The sequence below is a fragment of the Rhamphochromis longiceps genome, linkage group LG10 (genome assembly GCF_057381845.1).
Source record: "Rhamphochromis longiceps isolate RC_006_pf linkage group LG10, R_longiceps_female_GT1.1, whole genome shotgun sequence".
NCBI lineage: Eukaryota > Metazoa > Chordata > Actinopteri > Cichliformes > Cichlidae > Rhamphochromis > Rhamphochromis longiceps.
The window spans coordinates 4,892,756-4,912,181 of NC_140566.1; the positions used below are offsets into that span (position 1 = coordinate 4,892,756).

The following is a 19,426-nucleotide window of genomic DNA, read 5'->3' on the forward strand; positions in this document are numbered from 1 at the left end:
GGAAAAACTCCCTTTTAACAGGAAGAAACCTCCGGCAGAACCAGGCTCAGAGAGGGGTGGGGCCATCTGCTGCAGCCGGTTGGGGGGAGTGGAGAGTTTTAACAGGAAGAAAGCTCAGGGACGGGCAGCTGGTTGGGGATGAGGGGAAAAATAAGAGAGCAGAGAAAGACAGGACAAAAGGCAAAGCATAGATAGATTTTAGTTATTGCTAATGATTAAATACAGCAGTGGTGTTTAGTTACTCCCACTTTAAAATATAAACAGCACACCATCAGAGGTCTCTGTCCAGAAGATATTGTACAGAACCGTCAAATTCCCAGGCCTCTGGTAGATGACCTGAGCTTGAGAAACACACACATACCCCATAACTATTTTATGGAAGTCAGGAAAGCTGCTGGGTTTTACAGTGTATAAGAGAAACATTTCTGGGTGGGTTGTGACTACCATGCAAAGAAATAGCAAACATCTTGTACCACTCCCTGTTTCTTATTGCTGAATGAGGTATAGTCTGATCTGGTATACTTGATACTCTGTTGAGAGATGTCTTTTACTTAATAATTTGGTACATGCTTATTTTGATAAACTATTTTATTTTATTTTTTTGGCTGCATGTTTGAAGTGGGAAAGAATCTCCTTGGTCTGTCACCACTCTGTGTGATTCTCATTGGCTGTTAATGACTCCATGTGTATGCGTGTTGGCATGCCTGTGTACTTGTGTAGCATCAGACAAACATACATCAGAAAAAACATATCGCTGATGTGAGATTTGTGAGATTTGAGGGAATTTCTGGGCATGAAACATTTTTAGAATAATTAACAGGCTCGCAACTAAGCATGCATGAGTCATTACTCAGGAATTTAGAGTGAAGAGGAAAATTCGTTTTTTTTAAGTGAGATTTAAATTACGACTGTGAAAAAAACTAAAAAAAAAAAAAATACAGATTCAGGTATTAAAAGTTCAAAGCTTTGTGACCTATTTGAAGTCTGGGTTCTCTGATGGGGCTTCAGTCACTTCAATGATTGATTGCCTATTCATTTCGATGTGTTTTTGTCATGGCACACTGTTCAGGATTCAACTGTACACACACTGTCATAGAACTCTTGTGGAGGTTCTCTAACTGCAGAACTAGTTATGTACAGTATATCTCAATGCTTTGAAAAGCACCAAGAGCCTCATCAGAAATGGTTTGAGTCCGAGGGTGGCTGTCAAGAAGCCATTCTTAAGGAAGGAAAGAGACTGAAAAGCTGAAGTCTATCAAATTACACAAGAACCTGACAGTGGCAACAAGTCTTATGAAGGAGGAGGCGAGAATAGAGAACATTGCCTACAAACAACCTTAAAACAGAGCAGAGGTTTTGGGGATTTGTGGTTGAATTTCAGCCTGTGGTGTTGGGAGTTGTCCAAATTTCAAGGAATCAAATTTGATAAAATTATAAATGTAGAAAAGTAGCGTCAGATTTCAGCATCCACATTTGGAAAACCTCTGAGTGGCAATGATGTCATTTTTAGGGAGTTAAGGATCTCCTCCCTCTTATGTGGCATTAGTACAAACCTCTGGTAGAAACATATTTAGTGTAAATATAGGGAGTGAGTTACGCTGTACATGTTGGGTGTACAGTACAGCGCACTGCTTATGTATAAATTAACTGAAGTAGAATTAAAAAAAAAAAAATTCAGTCTGAACTGTTTGTTTTAAAAGACTGGTCAGAAAATAAAAATGAAACTTTTGTTTGAAAAGTATTATTTAAATATATATTCCTAAATGGACAAAGTAATTTTCAGCGCAACATGTTATCCCACGATGATTTGCTTTAAGTTTTACAATTGAAATTAACAATCTATGGTATGTGTAAACAGCTAAAAAGATGTATCGGTGATATGAAGGAGAAAGCCCACTTTCTTCAAACACTAACCTCTTTCATTCCTTTCTATTTTTGTCAAGAGGTCACCGTCCCCTCGACCATGACAGCATTCTGAAATCTATTACAACATCTTATCTTTGAGAGAGCTGTTATACAAAGCAGAGTCAAAAAACAGACTGTATTTAATATGACTGAATATTAGCAGAGAGGACCCTGAGGTTAGAGGTGTGTGATTGCATGAGAAAGGAAAGGGTGAATATGAACAAATGTTGAGGGTGTGTGCAGCTCTGAGATTAAGGAGGAATGCCGGCAGTCCAGGCCAGTCTCCACTGCGGATCTTGAGAGGCTTTTCCATACAATTTTTAGCTCTCGAAAGTCTCAACAGAGGCTGCATGATCAATCACACATTCCATGCCTTTTCTTCTTTTTGAAACATTGCAACAGGTACTATTAACTATATGTGTGTGTGTGTGTGTGTGTGTGTGTGTGTGTGTGTGTGTGTGTGTGTGTGTGTGTGTGTGTGTGTGTGTGTGTGTGTGTGTGTGTGTGTTTGATTAGACACTGTCCATTTTATCAGTCACGTCAGGGTTAAAATTAATGGATAAAAAGTCTGTATGAATTCTGATATTTTATAAAATTGTTCTTAAAGCTTAATGCAGATTAAATAATGTCTTTGTACTAATACTGCAGGTATTTGTTTTTAAAAAAAGACAACATATGAAAGTGACATACAGAAATTTGAATTGGTAAAAAAAGTTCCCACAGTGGCTTTATAAAGACATTAAAGCAATTCGTATGAAAAATAAATCTGCATGTGATGTGGGAATGTAAAATTTTCAAGGTTTTGAGGAAAGATTCGCAAACAGATTTTATTTGTAAACCAAACAGAGTAACGGGGTAACTGTACACTGTGTAAATGAGAAATATCTAGTGAGTATTTTGAGTTCATTTGGAAGACTGCCGGTATAATACCTCACAAACAACCAGCGACTATAAACTGACTGTTGCTGGTAAGATGTAGTAACTGTATGCGAGCATGTTAGCATAATTTATGTGCAGAGAACAACGACATTATAAACTCCCCTAATAATACAAAGATGTAGCTTTGATGCTAGTAAACGTTCTGTTAGTGACAATTAAAAGGACACTCGGGAAATTGTGTAGCTGAAAATATAAATGATATGCAAATGACTTAAACATTTGAAAATTCAACAATCAGCATTTGTTGACCAAGTCCCAAGTAAAGCTTTTACCCTGAACTGAATACAGTTTTATCCACAGCATCTATAGTATACCTCACTATTTTTTACAATAACATAAGGTAGAGTAGTCCATGAGACTTACAATTCTACTTTAAAACATTACTGATGTCAGTCATGTGACAAATGACAAAATCAGTGCAGATTAAAATATTAAATGTCACATATGAAAAAAAAAACCCATTATATTCAAAAATACCCATAAAGATTGTTGCTAAAGTGTCCCGTATAAATTTAATGACATGCAAAAATAATCAGCTTTAATTAAAACTAGTGTTTGATATTGTTTCTCCTTTAAAATAAGGCCTCTATAAATATGCAAACATTTATAGAGCAGAATAATATGAAAACAGCCCTCTAGAGTCACGTCAAAGGCAAAAAATACAAGACAATAAATTACAAGCTTTCACAATAAAGCAATGTAATCAGCAAAACACTGTGGCTTCTGTCTGTGACTAGATTAAATAGTAAATGCTGCTTATACATTAGCAAAAATAATTCAGTGGCCTATTGCAAAATTTATCATAAGGAGAATATAGTCTTTTAGAAGGTGGTGCTAGTTTTGTATTAAGGCCTAACTATTATATTGTTTGGCTAACGTTATGACACTGGGCGGTAGGAAGCATATGTGAGAAAAAGTGCAATGCCTGAAATGTTTCCTTAAGGCTTGCTTACAACAGTGTCCTGTTTTAAAATTCCTAAAATTCCAATAGAAATTTGCATTTAAGTCCCAATTTAAAAAAAAAAAAAAAAATTGGTTTCTTGAGCTCATTTTTCCTGCTTGTGACAAACGTGAGAGAGGGTTTAGTTCTATGTAACTCGTCCATTTCAGTTGTATTACAGCTTAGAGTTATGCACGATTAAGGGTGTGACAGGCTACTATAGGCACTAGCTGTCTGCCAGGCCTCAACTCAACTAGCATGAGTCACTGAACTGGTCTTTTCAGCCTCATTTGTGGTATTGGTACTGTTTAATGTGATTATCTAAAAAATAATGTGACAGATCATCCAGTGAAATTGTAATTTGATTTTATTCATGTATAAAAGAAGTTTTAACAGGTATCTATGTTCAATCAATGTGCTCCTCTATGTAAGCAGTTTATGAAGTGAGCTAGCTGACAGCATAGTAGATTACATTAAACCTTACCATGTAAAAATCAGTCATTAAAATAATTAAAATTGTGATACATAATATAATTATGTAAGCACACTTAATTCCCCAGCCATCCACCCACATGCATTTACCATTTGCCATCAAATACATTTTATAGACATTATAATGTTGTATTGTTGTGGTTTGCTACAATATAATCTCCTTGTTTGATAGATAAAATTTTCAATTTTAATATTTATGCTTAACCAAAGCTTTAAATTCCTTCCTGAGCAAAATCCAAACTATTACAAGGTCTGGTATTGCAGAAGGGGGGTGGATAGAGAGAGGCAATCTCATTTTAAGCAGGTTTTAATGTGTGCCAGAGCCTACATCCACTGGTAATAATTCACCTATGATACTGATATTTATTTATTTTTTTAAAAATGAAAACAATGCTTTCAGGCACGGCTATGTTTTCAGAAAAATCCCATCAGCAAGGCCATGACCCTTCTTTTAATCCACTGTTTTTACCACTCACTGCCTGAATGCCGGAGAGCAAACCATGCCACAGCTCCCCCTCTCCCTCTGAGCAGAGAATATCCACTCTCCTTTTGCTAAATGTGCAAATGACAGTCATAGCCCATGGGTAAACACAGCAAACCCTGTGAAAGTGATTTAATTGCTCTGTCATGTCAGTGGAAACTCACAGACTACCTGCAATACACCTGCCCTCAGCCAAATCGCTGGCGGTCAGTCCTCAGTGAAATGAAACAGGGTTGTGTAGGGTCCGTGTAAATTGGACTTGACAGTGTTAAGAATCATCGAAGAAAAGCGCCAGGCTGCAGTTTACTGGCAGCCAGCATTTGACACAGTGTAATATCCCTCCAGATTTACTGCTGCTCTTGGTTCTTTCTGCCTATTTAGTGCTATTGCTGCTGCTCTTATGAGGCACTGTCTCATTTTAAAGCTGCTCCTGATCCATACGTATCATTCGAATTGCTCGTTTCTCTTCCTTACATACTTTTGTAAGGTTATGCACAAGGACAGGAAAGCAGATTATGTATTTTGAACACTTTTACTTGAGAGTAAAAGTCTGATTTCTGCACATTCATGCATTTTAAAATTTGGATTTCACCAAACCCCCCTAGAATTCCTAAAAATATGAAACAGTTTAGCATACACTTTCAGCACTTTTCATGCAATTGTTTTACTCTTCCAGTCTGTTAGTGGTAAACATGCTGTATCTGTTTTGGCCAGTGTGTGGTAGAATGCTGCCCTCTTGTGATCAACCAACATCTGTAGCTGTACCAGAGTAAGAAAATATTTAAAGCTTGTTACTTTCAACATTCAGCTCAGGTTACACAATTGTCTGTGGAAACAGATAGATTATTTTTCGAGTGCAAATTCTTGGCATTAATTCCCAGACAGAACAAAAATACTGTAATAAAGTTTGTTCCCTGGCCCCTGGAGCACATGTAATTGTCCCTAAAGTCCCTCATTATGCTTCTTACTATGGAGCTGCCAGTGAGGGTTTGCTTCTCAGTGTATGTGTCTAAATGAACGGGTCAGCATCTGTTTTGGACTCTCCTTCTTCCTAATGTCCTCCTACTAGCAAAGGACAGCTAACAGGGTCTCTGCTAGGTTTGCCTATACTGGGGCTAGCTGTCATCGCTAATAGTTTGTCCCATGGTGCGGAGCATTGCTTCCAATTGTAAGGCTAAGGCTGGGTACTTCAAGTACCATTAAGATTACAGGAATTAGAATAACAGAGACAGAGACAGCACAAGGACAACCTTGTGGGTCAGTCTCCTTTACACCCACACAACTGCATCTAAGGATCTGAGTTCTTCTTGGCTTAAAAAGCTGGAGCCCAACAGGAACCAATGCAGAGCATACATGTCCATCAATGCTCAGTTTTTCAGAGTTATTGAGGTTTCTTTAATTATTACAGAACAATTAGTTTCATTTGATTAAATTAAAGAGAAATTAAGACAGTCTGATGAAATATTTATTAGATCTTAGCTTAACATCTTGTATTGGAAATTACAGCACTGCATCAAGTTTGCAGTTATTTCCCAGCTCTGCTCTTTCAGTTCGTGCAAAATGAACACTTCTACATGAGCCTGAGTTCCTCTGTGTCCAGATCTTTCATTATTTGCTGCAGGATTTCATCTGTCAGGAGCTGGTGGCATAGTGTGTAGTTCCTAGGATCAAGCCTCTAACTGCTGGACATGGCAGAGTGTCGCAGTCTTTGTGGGATGACCAAAATATGGTGAGGGAAGAGTCCGCATCTCCTCTCCACTCTCATCTTCAGATGAGTCAGAGTTGGACTAGAGCTGGTCTGTTTCTACCTCTGAGGCCTTTTCCACGTCAGTCTCAGAGTCCTCAGAGGGAGATGAGGAGCCATTATTGCACTTGGTGTGTGATCACTTCCACAGCCTGCGTTGTGCTGTAAAGTCCTGCTATAGTACTACTCACACTTCTAACCATGGCTGCACTGCAGCTGCATAAACTACACACCCAGGAACCAAAACAGTCCAATTTTGTTTCGGTTCTTGCGGGGGGGGGGGGGTATCTTGGCAGCACTGAAAGGCTACTGTAGTGGCAATTCCTTTACTTTTGTAAGATCAAACGTCCCACAACTTAAAGTCCACAAGCCACTGCTGCATTGAGGTAATATTTCGTACGCAGGCAAAAGAAGTCCATTGTCCAAACATTTTAGTTGAGAGTTTTGGTTTATTTATCCATCTTGGCAAGCAATAACAAGATCCTTCCTGCTGCTTCTCCTGCTCTGTTAAAAAACCATAGGCCCACCCCAATGCATGCTGGTCCTATACCAGTCTCTTTATTTATAGAAACAAAATGGCCCTACAGCTCTTACTAACTAATTTAACAAAATAACAACAAACAAACAAATCATTTAAAACAAAATATTAACCGACAAATAAACCCCAAAATATAAGTAAACTAACAACAAACTTTAACTAATTTCAAAAATAAGAACAAAAACAAAAATAAAGAACAAATAGCTCCAACAGCTACTGATGGCTAAGCAGCTGATAGCTGCAGCATTCTGGATAAATTCCAGTCTGGCTTTCGTAGAGCTCACTCTACTGAAACTGCACTTCTTAAGAGTCTCCAGTGACATCTTGATAAGATGTGATGCAGTAGAATGCTCTGTTTTGCTGATGTTGGACCTGACCTGTGCCTTTGATACCGTTAACCATCACATTTTGCTAGATGGGCTGAGACACTGGGTGGGTATATCTGGGTCTGGTGCGGATTGGTTCGCATCTTATTTGTGTGAATGATCCTTTTCTGTGGCTACTTCTAAGTACAGGTCCCCTTCTACTTCTCTTGCCTATGGTGTGCCACAAGGTTCCGTTTTGGGACCTTTATTGTTTTTGTTGTATTTACCCCCTCTTCAGCACCTTCTGAGCACTTTAAGGATATTTCTTATCACTGCTATCCAGATGATATTCAGTTGTATATCTCCTTTAAGCCCCAAGATGTTTCCAAGCTACAGATTTTGTATAGGTGCATAGACACCATTGGATGGCTGATAACTTTCTTTAGAAAAGCTGCAAGCTGCTACTGTAGCTCCACGCAAGTTTGGGAGCTAAGTTTAATTGCATGCACACAGTTAACTGGAATCCATGTTACTTGTGTAGGGTAGCAAGTATTATTATGATAACTTCATATATTTTCTCTTTTATATACACGCATGACATGTTGACAGCCACGTTTTTATCTAGCACCACGTGACTGCTGGACTGTACTGAGGTCTGCCAGAAAGAGAGCAGCACCCTGGAATTGAGAGACTGCAGGTTCCTCATCTACAATCTCAAGTAATTTCTTATCCCAAAACATCTCCAGTGACAGGCATTGTGGAGCACATACCTGAAAATCACTGTGCTGTTTTTGTTTACATCATAAGGACATGAATAAAGGTGAAATTAAGAAAAACATTTAAATGAACAGTTAACTTTAACTGATTAGTATAAAGGAGTGTGTAAATAATTGTTTTAAACTGTTGTAAGGCAGAATATGGAGGCTGAAATCAGGTCATGCAGTCGTTGTCCCAAGAAGCCCAAAGTGGCACCACAAGTTGCTACATTTGACCCGTGTCAGGAGGAGTTGATAAGTTAATGAAATATGCAGAATTTCCAGTCACAACCTGTTAAAAAATAAAGTAATCTTTATTCTTTGAGTCTTTAACACGAGCGATGAACATAAGCATTTTATTTACACAGCTGCCCAAATTCTCAGAGGCCCCTGGGGTCTGTGTACAAAGTCAAAGTCAGATTTATTTATATAGTACATTTAAAACAACAACCGTTGACCAAGGTGCTGCACAATTAAGATAATTAAAGAAATAAAATCATAAGGAGATGTGATAAGAGTTAAAAAAAATCATAAAATTAGAAGATTTGAGTGAGAAATAAGATAAATAAAAGTAATACAAACTCATTCTGATTTAAAAGCCAAGGAATAAAAGTGGGTTTTCAGACGGGTTTTAAAAGTGTCCAATGTTGGGGAGGTCCTGATGTGAAGGGGCAGTTCATTCCACAGTTTAGGAGCAGTTACAGCAAAGGCCCGATCTCCTCTGTGATTTAATCTGGACCTCGGGACAGCCAGGAGCAATTGATCCGCAGACCTCAGTGAACTTGTAGTGTACCAATTCAAAAGATCAGAAAGGTATGAGGGTGCTAACCCGTGCAATGCCTTAAAAACAAATAATCCATCCATCCATTCGCTTATCCTTTTCAGGGTCGCGGGGGGCGCTGGAGCCTATCCCAGCTGTCATAGGGCGAAAGGGGGGTACACCCTGGACAGGTCACCAGTCTGTCGCAGGGCTAACACATAGGGACAGACAACCATTCATACTCACATTCACTCGCACATTCACACCCAGTGGCAATTTGGATTATCCAATTAACCTATCCCTACAAGCTGCATCTCTTTGGACGGTGGGAGGAAGCCAGAGTACCCGGAGAGAACCCACGCAAACACGGGGAGAACATGCAAACTCCACACAGAGAAAGACCCCGGCCTGATGGTGGAATTGAACTCAGGACCTTCTTGCTGTGAGGCAACAGTGCTAACCACCGTGCCACCGTGCTGCCCTAAAAAACAAATAATAAAATCTTAAAATTAACTAACTGGCAGCCAGTGTAATGATGCGAGTATTGCACTGGCTCCAGACAGATTCAACACCTAATCTCCACACAGAAGCAGAGAGGAGATGAGTGATGGACTGGTAGCGATGGACTGGTAGTGATGGACTGGTAGTGATGGACTTCCCATGGAGTCACCCATATGGAAAAGATATATATAAATCTTATAAAGTTTGTATCTGTCTTGTGTGAAACTTGTATGAAAAGCATACAAGAGTGAAAACAGATATAAGATCCCTTGAAAAATTATATAAATGAAACTTGGATACTTACTAAAACAATATATGAAAGTAATGAGAAAGTGGCTACTTTCATGAGTAAATCATATAAGCCTTACATGATTCACTATATGAAGTAAGCCAAATCTTATTATAAGTCTTTTATAAGTTTTTACTATTTCTTTTCCATATGGGCACTGACAGTCATAAACATTTGAATGTTTAATCAGCCACTCCAGAAAAAGAGCTCACCTAAGACCCGGCTCCAACACGATGTCCTCTGGCGGAGAAGAGGGAAAGGGAAATGACTGTTTTGCTTGCAAGCAGGAACAATGAAGTCAGTGAAAAGCTGCTTTAATTATGGTGTACAGAGGAAGTCTTTCAGAGGAGAAGGCTTAGATTTCCGGTGATGTAAACACTCAAGTATTTTGTTGCATTTATGTTGCTTTTTCTTTGATTTTGACTTGGAGTACCACTAATATGTTTGTTTTTTTATCATCATTTCACTCCGGTGGCAATCTGCCACAGAAGTCTGTTATTGAATGGACACAATAATTTGACCGGCCACAGGTTTTGTCCTGCCTAATGGCCCAAAGGTGAGAGCACAAGCAGTACAGAATGACACCTGGTGGCTACGAATAGGAAGTGCATCTCTAGGCCTTTCAGCCTATTTACATTTTAAGTATTCACACATATTCATATAATAATATACATTCACCTAAAGTGTGAACACATAAGGTCAGCGATGCATACAGAAATAAAGAAATAAAAATGCTTAATCACTTTATAAAAGTTTACTGGGCTTTATTCACATTGCAGTTAAATGCCTGCTTTCCTTTAATTAGTGCAGTTATCATGTCAAGACACAATTTTCTGATCATGCAAAATGCTTCCATATATGGGGGCCAAAAGATGCAAAGGTGCAAATAAAAGTGTGTAACATAAATGAACTTTTGGATTGGCCTTTGCAAGTCCCAAAAACAGCTGAGGTTGCAGGTTGGATCAGTTCTTGATAAGAGGAACAGGTAAATGACTGACCTCATGACCACTATTAGGAGATGTAGATTCTTAGACACAGCTGCATTCCTTGATTATTTTATTTTATTATTCTACAATTTATTTGTTTTATACGTCTAAATATATGATCCTAAAAAAGGCCAGATATTTGTGCTTGGATAAATCAAATGTGCATAGTTTATTCTACCTTTGAAATCTCCCTCTATATTTATTCTCTACTTGCACTCATTGTTAAACACCACTGCAGCTGAAAGAATAAAAACTAAAACTGTCTCAACCTCTGCAACTGAAATGACCACACTGATAATCTGTGTTCTCATTTAGAGTAAAGGCTTTATTTTTTATGTAGGCTAAGGGTGATGGTATTGACCAGAAATATAATAATAATAATAATAGTATATCAGGCTGTATTATAGAGCATCAGATACATAGGAAATTGATGTGGTAATCTCTCTGTGTAGGCAAAAAGCTGTTGTGTCTGGTAGAGTTTCCCATGAAGGTGAGACTTCTCCTTCCAGTCCAATTAAAAAAGCCCAAAGCCGACTGTACTTCCTCAGGAGGCTGAGGTCTTTTAACATCTGCAGGAAGCTCCTGAGGATGTTTTACCAGTCAGTGGTTGCTGGAGTACTTTTCTATGCTGTGGTGTGCTGGGGGAGCAGCACAGCAAAGAGGGACTCATCCAGGCTGGAGAAACTGATCAGGAGGGCTAGCTCTGTGGTCGGCATGAAGCTGGACACTCTGGTGACAGTGGCAGAGAAAAGGACATTAAAGAAACTGATGGACATTATGGACAATGCTGGGCATCCTCTGCACACGGCCATAAACAACCAGAAGAGTCTGTTCAGTGACAGGTTGCTTCTCCCCAAGACAAGAACTAACAGACTTAAAAACTCCTTTGTCCCACACGCCATCAGACTGTTTAACTCCTCTCTGGAGGGGAGAGGGAGGGGAAACAGGAGGACAAAGGAGGGGGGAACAACTAAGCTGTAGTGCCTCTGCACCTCACTGTGCAATACCTTGTGCAATACTTTTTGTAAATAGTCAACAGTGCAATAGACTCAATACTTGAAATGTGCAATTCACTTGTATTTTTATTTTTTATTCCTATTTATTCTATTTATCCCCTTTGTATATTTTATTTATATTTGTCTCTGTATTTATATATGTGTGTGTGTGTGTGTGTGTGTGTGTGTGTGTGTGTGTGTGTGTGTGTGTGTGTGTGTGTGTGTATATATATATAACAGTTCTGTAACTGTAACTTTGGTCGTTGCTGTGCTTTTTTTGGAAGTCGAATTTCCCAGAGGAACCCACCCGAGGGATTAATAAAGTTCTATCTTATCTTATCTTAATTATAGACAGTCTGTATTCGGTCAGGCACAGAGGGTTCTGCCAAATTATGACATATTCTGAGTTCTTGCCTACTTGCAGGAGTGCCAAAATGCAAGCTGAATTGCTTTAACATTTCAAAACAGTATGTATGGGTACTGTGGAGTGTCCTTTGCTACTAAGCTGACTGGTTTGTGCTTGCAGATACTGATAAACTACCGTTCTTTGTCAGTTTATTCATTACTCTTTTCTTTTATTGTTTATTGACTCGTTGTGAAGCCAACTTCTGTGACAGCACTTGAGTCTACGACTATCAAATATATTGTGTCATGAGCCCTGTGACAGACTGGTGACCTGTACAGCGTGTACTCTGCCTGCTGCCCCATGACAGCTGGGATAGGTATCCAGTAACCCTGGAACTCTGAACTGGGAAAGCAGAACATAGATGGCCAATTTCAATCCCGACACTCATATCTTTATGACCCAAGGTTGTGATACTGAAAAATCTGTTAACTTACACAGTCAGTATTTTTGCAGACTTTCCTTTGTGGCTTCAAACAGATTAAACTGTAATGTAGTAAGCCCCGCTGACTAAAGTGCATAAAGCCTTTCCTACAGTGTTTTTAATACTGTAGCTCATAGCTAGAATAACCAAGTTAACCTGAAGTTACCTTAGTGAACTAATAAACACCTTTGTGTGACTGCTTAGCTGCTACTGATTTTAGGTTAAGCCACAAAACAGAAAGATATCCTGGGTTCCTCCTGAATGTACCTCAAATTAAAGGGCCCAGACCAGTCCACACAACACAGTAAGTGCACAGACACACAAACTGTAGGCACTCAGTAACAGTCACATTATCTGCCCGCCAACAAGGAAGGAGTGTTTTTTCCCCTTAAAGTTCAAAACAGAAAAAGTAGTTGGCACTTCTAAACAGATAAACAAAATATGTAGTTTAAAGTCTGTCCGTGTAGTAATGTGTAAGGCTCTATATGTGAGACAGAACAGCAGTTTCTCCAGTGGAAACTACACTGCACAAACCTTTATGAAAACATCACAAAAAACACAGTTTAACACACAGAAAAATGTAGTTGTTTACTTGTCATCTCCCTGGTGCAGTACTAATGACATCACTCACTCTAGATTTTAATGATGACCTCTGGCTCTGCATGCACTGAATCCTAAATCCAGTCTTTCTTATTGTGATAGGATATATGGTTTTAACCCAGACATCCCCAGAGCAGAGAGCCACTCACACGGAGAACTATAATAAAACTATTCAATTTCAGGTGAAAACTGAAGTGAAGGGTACCTCAGTCTCTCAAAAATCAAACATATCATACATGCTATGCTCAATGAAGAGATCAGTCTGTGTTTCCATTCACGATGGAGGAATTTTTCCAATATGATTTGTACTTTTTGCTTTTCATCCCAGCCTACCTGTGTTTCTGAATCTGACTCATGCTGGCAGCAGGGGGTTTCCCACCTCCCTCCTGTCAGTGACTGGAGTTGCCATAGCAACCAGTCTGACTCTAAAACTTATCATCTCTGATCCTCTGTGTGTGTGTGTGTGTGTGTGTGTGTGTGTGTGTGTGTGTGTGTGTGTGTGAGATAGGTTTGTAGCTTGAACCCATCCGCTGGAACGTTGAAGACAATATAATTACACTGCAAAGCAAGACACAAGTAGGCAAGCTTCTTCATGTTTCTCGTGCACGGGAGAGAACCGGACAGGCACCGTTCCTTCGCTTGACCCCAGTTGCTCTCGTCCGTTCTCCCGTACCACTGTTCTTTTATTGAGGTTACATGAATATGCATAAGTTCATTAACATATGATGTCTACATACACACAAAGAGTACCTTGCCTTTGTGTGTGTGTGTGTGTGTGTGTGTGTGTGTGTGTGTGTGTGTGTGTGTGTGTGTGTGTGTGTGTGTGTGGACTGCTGATCAAAGGGTCAAACATCCTTGGTCAGGAAGAGGGTAGCCTCCCCCTCACCCTAGATGGTTCATCCTAGATAACACGGTGAGGAAGTCCTGCAGTTCATCTAAACAAAGAGCACTTAGACTAGAACAGACGCAACTACGTTAATCCTACCATAAAACAATAAGACACGGTATGACCTCTCATGCTCCCAAAGTGCTGTCTAATACACACAAAGTTTGCAGACTATCAAGGATCAAAACCTCTACCAATCTACAACTAATTACAAAACTCTAAGCATATATAAGTAAATATTTCTAAGCATAAATGACAATCAACAATACAAATCTAACAGTGTGTGTGTGTGTGTGTGTGTGTGTGTACTTGTTTGAACATCTTTGTGAGGACCAAAAATTGTCAAGCCAATATACTGTGTGACTAACAGTCACTTGTGAAGACCAAATCCTGGTCCTCATAAATATAAAGGTATTTTTGAGACTCAAAATGTGGTTTTACGGTTAGGGTAAAGGGCCAGGTATTTAGATTTTCAAAACAAAAAAGCTGCTTACTGTCGGCTATAAAACATGATGCATTGTCTTGTGGATATCTTAGTCGTTCAATTTAAGGCTGCTATTGTGTAAAGAGGATGGCTTTAATTGTGAGTGTATTGCAGTTAACTTTTAACTTTTTTTTACACAGACATATTAGCTACACTCTAAAAAACGATTCATGGGTTTAGTAAGTAAAGCTTAAAATCAATAGCTTTTTCTGCATAAAAAATTAAGTTTGTTGCATGTACACATTGTAATCAGTTGATAACTTAATTTAATGAGTTGGTCGAAATGAAAATAAAGAAAACAGTCTTAGCTCAGTAATATATCGATTTTGAACAGACATTTCTGTGTTAACTTAACATGAAAGTGTATTCAGTTAATACAACTTAAAAATCTCGTAAGCGTCCTTTAAAAGCTGAGTACAAGGCTGACTTGCCCGGACATGTTGTGCTCTCAGACCACTGATCGAAAGAAACGGAGGGAAAGAGAGAAAGCGGAGAAACGCCATTTTGTACGGAACGTTATCAAACGTTAAAGCTTTGTGGTGAGTACAATTTTTTGCCTTGTTTTATTCACAGCAGCTAATAACTCTAACTTTAACTCTATCAAGACGCACTGCAAGAAATCTATTTTTACACAACACTAAACTCTTCCTCGGCGAGTGGTGGTGATAAGCTAGTAACATTACACTTCTGGCTAACTTGTGAAGTAATTCGACCGTAACATTAGTCTTTGTTAAGTTTTGTTTTACGGTGGCAGCCAAATGGTGTTAATTGACACTGAGCTTCTGTAGCCGTAGTTTTTAACTCTGCAAAGACAGGGTAATACACGTTTTTCTTCTTTCTACTTTGAAATCGTTGCAGCGTTGATGAAGGTTTGACCAGCAAAAGGCTGGGCCGTTTTACATTCATGACTAAACAAATGTAGGTTACTGAGTATACATTCGGTTTAACATCGATGCATTTTGATGTTTAAGTCCTAGAGTTATTTTTATGTGAGATTGAAGTTTGTTAATTGAGCCCTAGCTGAAGAACAGCCTGTGTCAAAGTTCAGTCAAAAAACGCGGGCGAGGAAGCGAACGCCATGTTGTAGAAACGCCACACGAAAGATCTTAAGTAACATTCATAAACTAGTTGTTTTAATGACATTACATTGAATGTGCATTAGCACATAAAATATAATATTGCTCTTTTGGGTGTTAACTGCAGATACATAAGCGCAGTTGTATCACTTAAGAAAAAATATCTTTGATTTGGAAACATAAAGCAACTTTTAGGAGAAACTCAACACTAAAAATAATATACATAGTTTTAACTTTTAATGTCATAAGGATTTCCTGTGAGATAATGATTAGACTAAAGACTATAGTTAAAAAAGCGTGAATATTGATTGCGTGTAATTTGCCCATTTCTTTGCAGTAGTTTACAAGCATTTTTCTTGTTTTTCATCTTGAATATTCAAAAACAATGAATTAAAATTTACTGTAATGCTGATGTAGCACAAGTTGTTTGTACTACAGCCTTCTGAATCACCCAAGTTAAAGTAATTTAAACTGTTTGTTTTTAAAATGAAGTGGATCTGTAAAATTTGCAAATTTGAAACACCAAGAAAGACATTCTCCATTCGCAGGCAGGAAGTTGTCAATCAAGCACCAAAAATCAATGACCTGAAAGAAAGATGGCCTGCTCTTTTTGATGCAGTTCAGGTAAATATTTTTCCATAAGATAATTTGCAGTATGTATTCTTTTAAAGTAAATTGTATACATTAACATGTTGTGCCTATTTGTGCCTTTTTTTTTTTATACAGATAAACCAAGAATTCAGAAGGATCACCACTGTTAACCTGGAAACAACATTCATGGCAAAGCTGGACCAGTACTCTCAGAAAATAATGTCCTTGCTGTCCTCAAGAGGAGGGGCTGCAAAAATGCGCATTCGGCGCATCCAGAACATGCTGCTAGAGGTATGAATGAATGAAATGTAGTTTTTTTTTTTTTCCAATAGGTGATATTGAGTCTTAAAAGGTAGCTGTTTACAACTCAACTATGTCAAATTATTGTTTAGAGCTTGAGGCACAAATATCAATTAAAACTATAAATACTTAATAATAAAACAAATTATAGGTGATGTGGATCATGATTGGCAGAGTAATTTGCAAGATTTTGCAGTTTTTCTATTTGTTACCTGGATTTTTCAAGTTCATGAATTGATCATTTCAGAGAAATGGCTCTTTGAAATGATCAATTCATTATTTTGATTATCACTGGAAATCTATAATTGGTACAGTTCAGGCCATATAAAGTCAATCTTTTTTTTTTTTTTTTTTGATGTAATTATCAAAAACCCATCCTCCTCGAAGAGCAGTTCGACATTCTTTTTCTTATTCACAGGATGATTCTGTGGAGAGAAGGCGAGAGGTCGCTATCCGTGGCTTAGTGGTGTATCTCAGGGAAAAGGAGGAGGATCTCTTCAAAGAGCAGGTAAATCAGACATGACTATACTTTGTATTAGAGCTACGATCTAATCTATTATTAATTGATTTCTAAATTTTTACTCAGTTGTATATAGTATTTGTATTCTATTTTTATCTTATTGTATATTTATTTTATTCTACTGTATATAGTATTTTATTTTATTCTATTCTGTACAGTTGTGTACTGTATTTATTCTTATTGTATTCTAATTTTTGCCTCATAACTTTTGCACTGTCCACTCCTGCTGTGACAAAACAAATTTCCCACGTGTGGGACTAATAAAGGTTATCTTATCTTAATTAATCGGCAACTATTTTGATAATTGATCGGTTTGAGTAATTATTTTAGAAAAAGAAGTCCAAATTCTCTGGTTTCAGCTTCATAAATGTGAATGGTTTCTGGTTTCTTTACTCCTCTATGACAGCAAACTGAATATGTTTGACATTTGAGGTCATCATATTGGGCTCTGAGAAACATTGACATTTTTCACCATTTTCTGACATTTTCTGGACCAAACAACTACTCAGATAATCGAGAAAATTGTTAGTTGCAGCCCTATTTTGTGTTACTCTCATGTATAAGTATGATTACTTAAAACATTTATATTGATTCTGACCTACCAGGATGGTGGCGGGGATATTACCAATGAAGTGATGAAGATTGTAACCAGAGGTGCCACAACGTCTGATCCAGCCAACGCAAGGATCATACTTGAAGGAACAGAAGTCCTAGCAGACCTGGATGTACCCAGAGCCTGTGCCTTGCTAATGGGGCTGATATATGCACTCAACCTCAGCTACCCAAAATAACTGAAAAACACTTTTGAAGTGTTTCAAAAGATATTCCTCGAGCTGGATGATCTGAAAGCCAGTCCTAAGGTAATGTCACTAAAAAGTAAACTGTTGTACTAAAAAAATGTGAAGAGTGAGGCTATCCTCAAATTAAATGGGAAATGTTCCACTGTTGTTTGCAATGTGTTGTGTTACATACTGTACAGTAGGCAGTAGGTGTAAAGTTGAGCGTTGAGCATTAAGTACACCTAGTTCAAAATAATGCACTTTAAAAGGATAGCTCGGGTCTTTTGAAGTGAGGCTGTATGAGGTACATATGTATAGTGAGTGTATTACACACAGTAGATGGCAGTCAGTAAGCTCCACCTACGGAGAAGCAGACGGGGCCACCGGCATGCAAGATGAGCCTCCATCCTAATAAAACTGATGTCAGTTTAAATGTACATTATATCAAGAATATGTTTACTGCTTTATTTTGCTATCAGACAGCCTTTTCTGTGAGGAAAGAGAAGTTCTACTGCTTGTTGTTTCAATCGCTCTGGCCCACCAGCGTCCATGGACAAAAACAGCAATTTTACCTGACAGCACACAGGAGTTGCTGGTCTCCTGCTGCCTTGATCAGTAAGTGTAATTGTGTTATTTGGTGACTTTGGTGTTAGTTCGGGTTAGTTCAGATTTACCAAAGTCACACAAACAAACTGAGCCTATCGTGCGTGTCGGTGGCAGGAATGTGCTGACTGCTGTCTACTGTGTGTAATACACTCACAATGTACTTCATACTTAAAAAACCTAAACTATCACTTTAACACAAACAAACTTGAATCAGAGCATGACTGTCAAAATGTTCAGTCTTTTTGAGACAGATTTACAGGGGTGTTTTATGTCATTTATTTTATGGAGGCAACAATTTTGTCTGCTATTGAAATGTCAATGAGTCTGGAATGGTGGACTGGTGTTCTAATAAACAGTTTGATCATAAAACTGGAATTTCAATGCGTAATTTATTGTATAATTGTAAGTTATAAGTTATTGTAAGTTATTAGTACTCAAAAAAATTAAGGTAACAATTTGCATGGATATTTCTGAGTAGAATAAAAGTAAAAAAATAAGTTTTAATAACTAAATGGAGTAATTTTTAAACAATTAAAATTAAGTTGGTTCAACTTAATTAAGCTTGTAGAGGACAAAGCAAATCATGTTGTTTGTACGTAAGGAATAGAGTTTGCCTAACTAAAGAACTCTTGTGGCATTTACGCTATAGTGGCTAAGCTGAAGTAACTTAAAAAGATCCATGCAAATTGTTACCTTAATTTTTTTACGTTAAGCCAGCAGATCTTTTTTTAGAGTGTAGACAGTCCAACAAAGAAATGACTACTGTATTTTTTGGACCATAAGGCACACCGGATTATAAGGCACATTAAGCGAAACAAAACAGTCAGATAAGTCAAACTTTACTCAACTCATTCTTCTTGCTTCGTCCACTTCCCATTGAGTCATTAATGTTGAATTCTCTGGCAGCTGCTCTATTCCCATGTTGTTGCAGTATATTAATGACTAACCTCGTATTGTGGATGGATTATCTCAGTTGTTCTGCTGACTGAAGTTTGGTCCGTTTACAGCATCCTGCCATGCGATTGCATTTGTCCCTAACCAGGGCCGTGCAGAGAGGTTTAAAGGGGCGGGTGCTTAAAGCTAAAAAGGGGCACATTGAGCCAGGCTGAATAACAACAACACACATT

At 38.2% G+C, this 19,426-nt stretch overlaps 1 protein-coding gene across 1 annotated transcript; it reads left to right on the plus strand.

Moving 5' to 3' along the window:
* The first annotated feature begins 14,824 nt into the window (after window positions 1-14,824).
* On the plus strand, window positions 14,825-17,854 carry LOC146660195 (uncharacterized). The gene is made up of 5 exons (XM_085419951.1): window positions 14,825-14,966; window positions 16,052-16,127; window positions 16,230-16,385; window positions 16,813-16,902; window positions 17,520-17,854. Exons 3-5 carry the CDS (start codon window positions 16,281-16,283, stop codon window positions 17,703-17,705), a joined length of 381 nt encoding a protein of 126 aa, XP_085276077.1. The 5' UTR covers window positions 14,825-14,966; window positions 16,052-16,127; window positions 16,230-16,280; the 3' UTR covers window positions 17,706-17,854.
* Window positions 17,855-19,426: the final 1,572 nt, after the last annotated feature.

Coding starts and splice junctions, on each gene's coding strand:
- LOC146660195 (XM_085419951.1), top strand. CDS start 16,281: ATGGCAAAGCTGGACCAGTACTCTCAGAAAATAATGTCCTTGCTGTCC. Junction 16,386..16,812: donor TCCAGAACATGCTGCTAGAG/GTATGAATGAAT, acceptor TCTTATTCACAG/GATGATTCTGTGGAGAGAAG. Junction 16,903..17,519: donor AGGATCTCTTCAAAGAGCAG/GTAAATCAGACA, acceptor CTGACCTACCAG/GATGGTGGCGGGGATATTAC.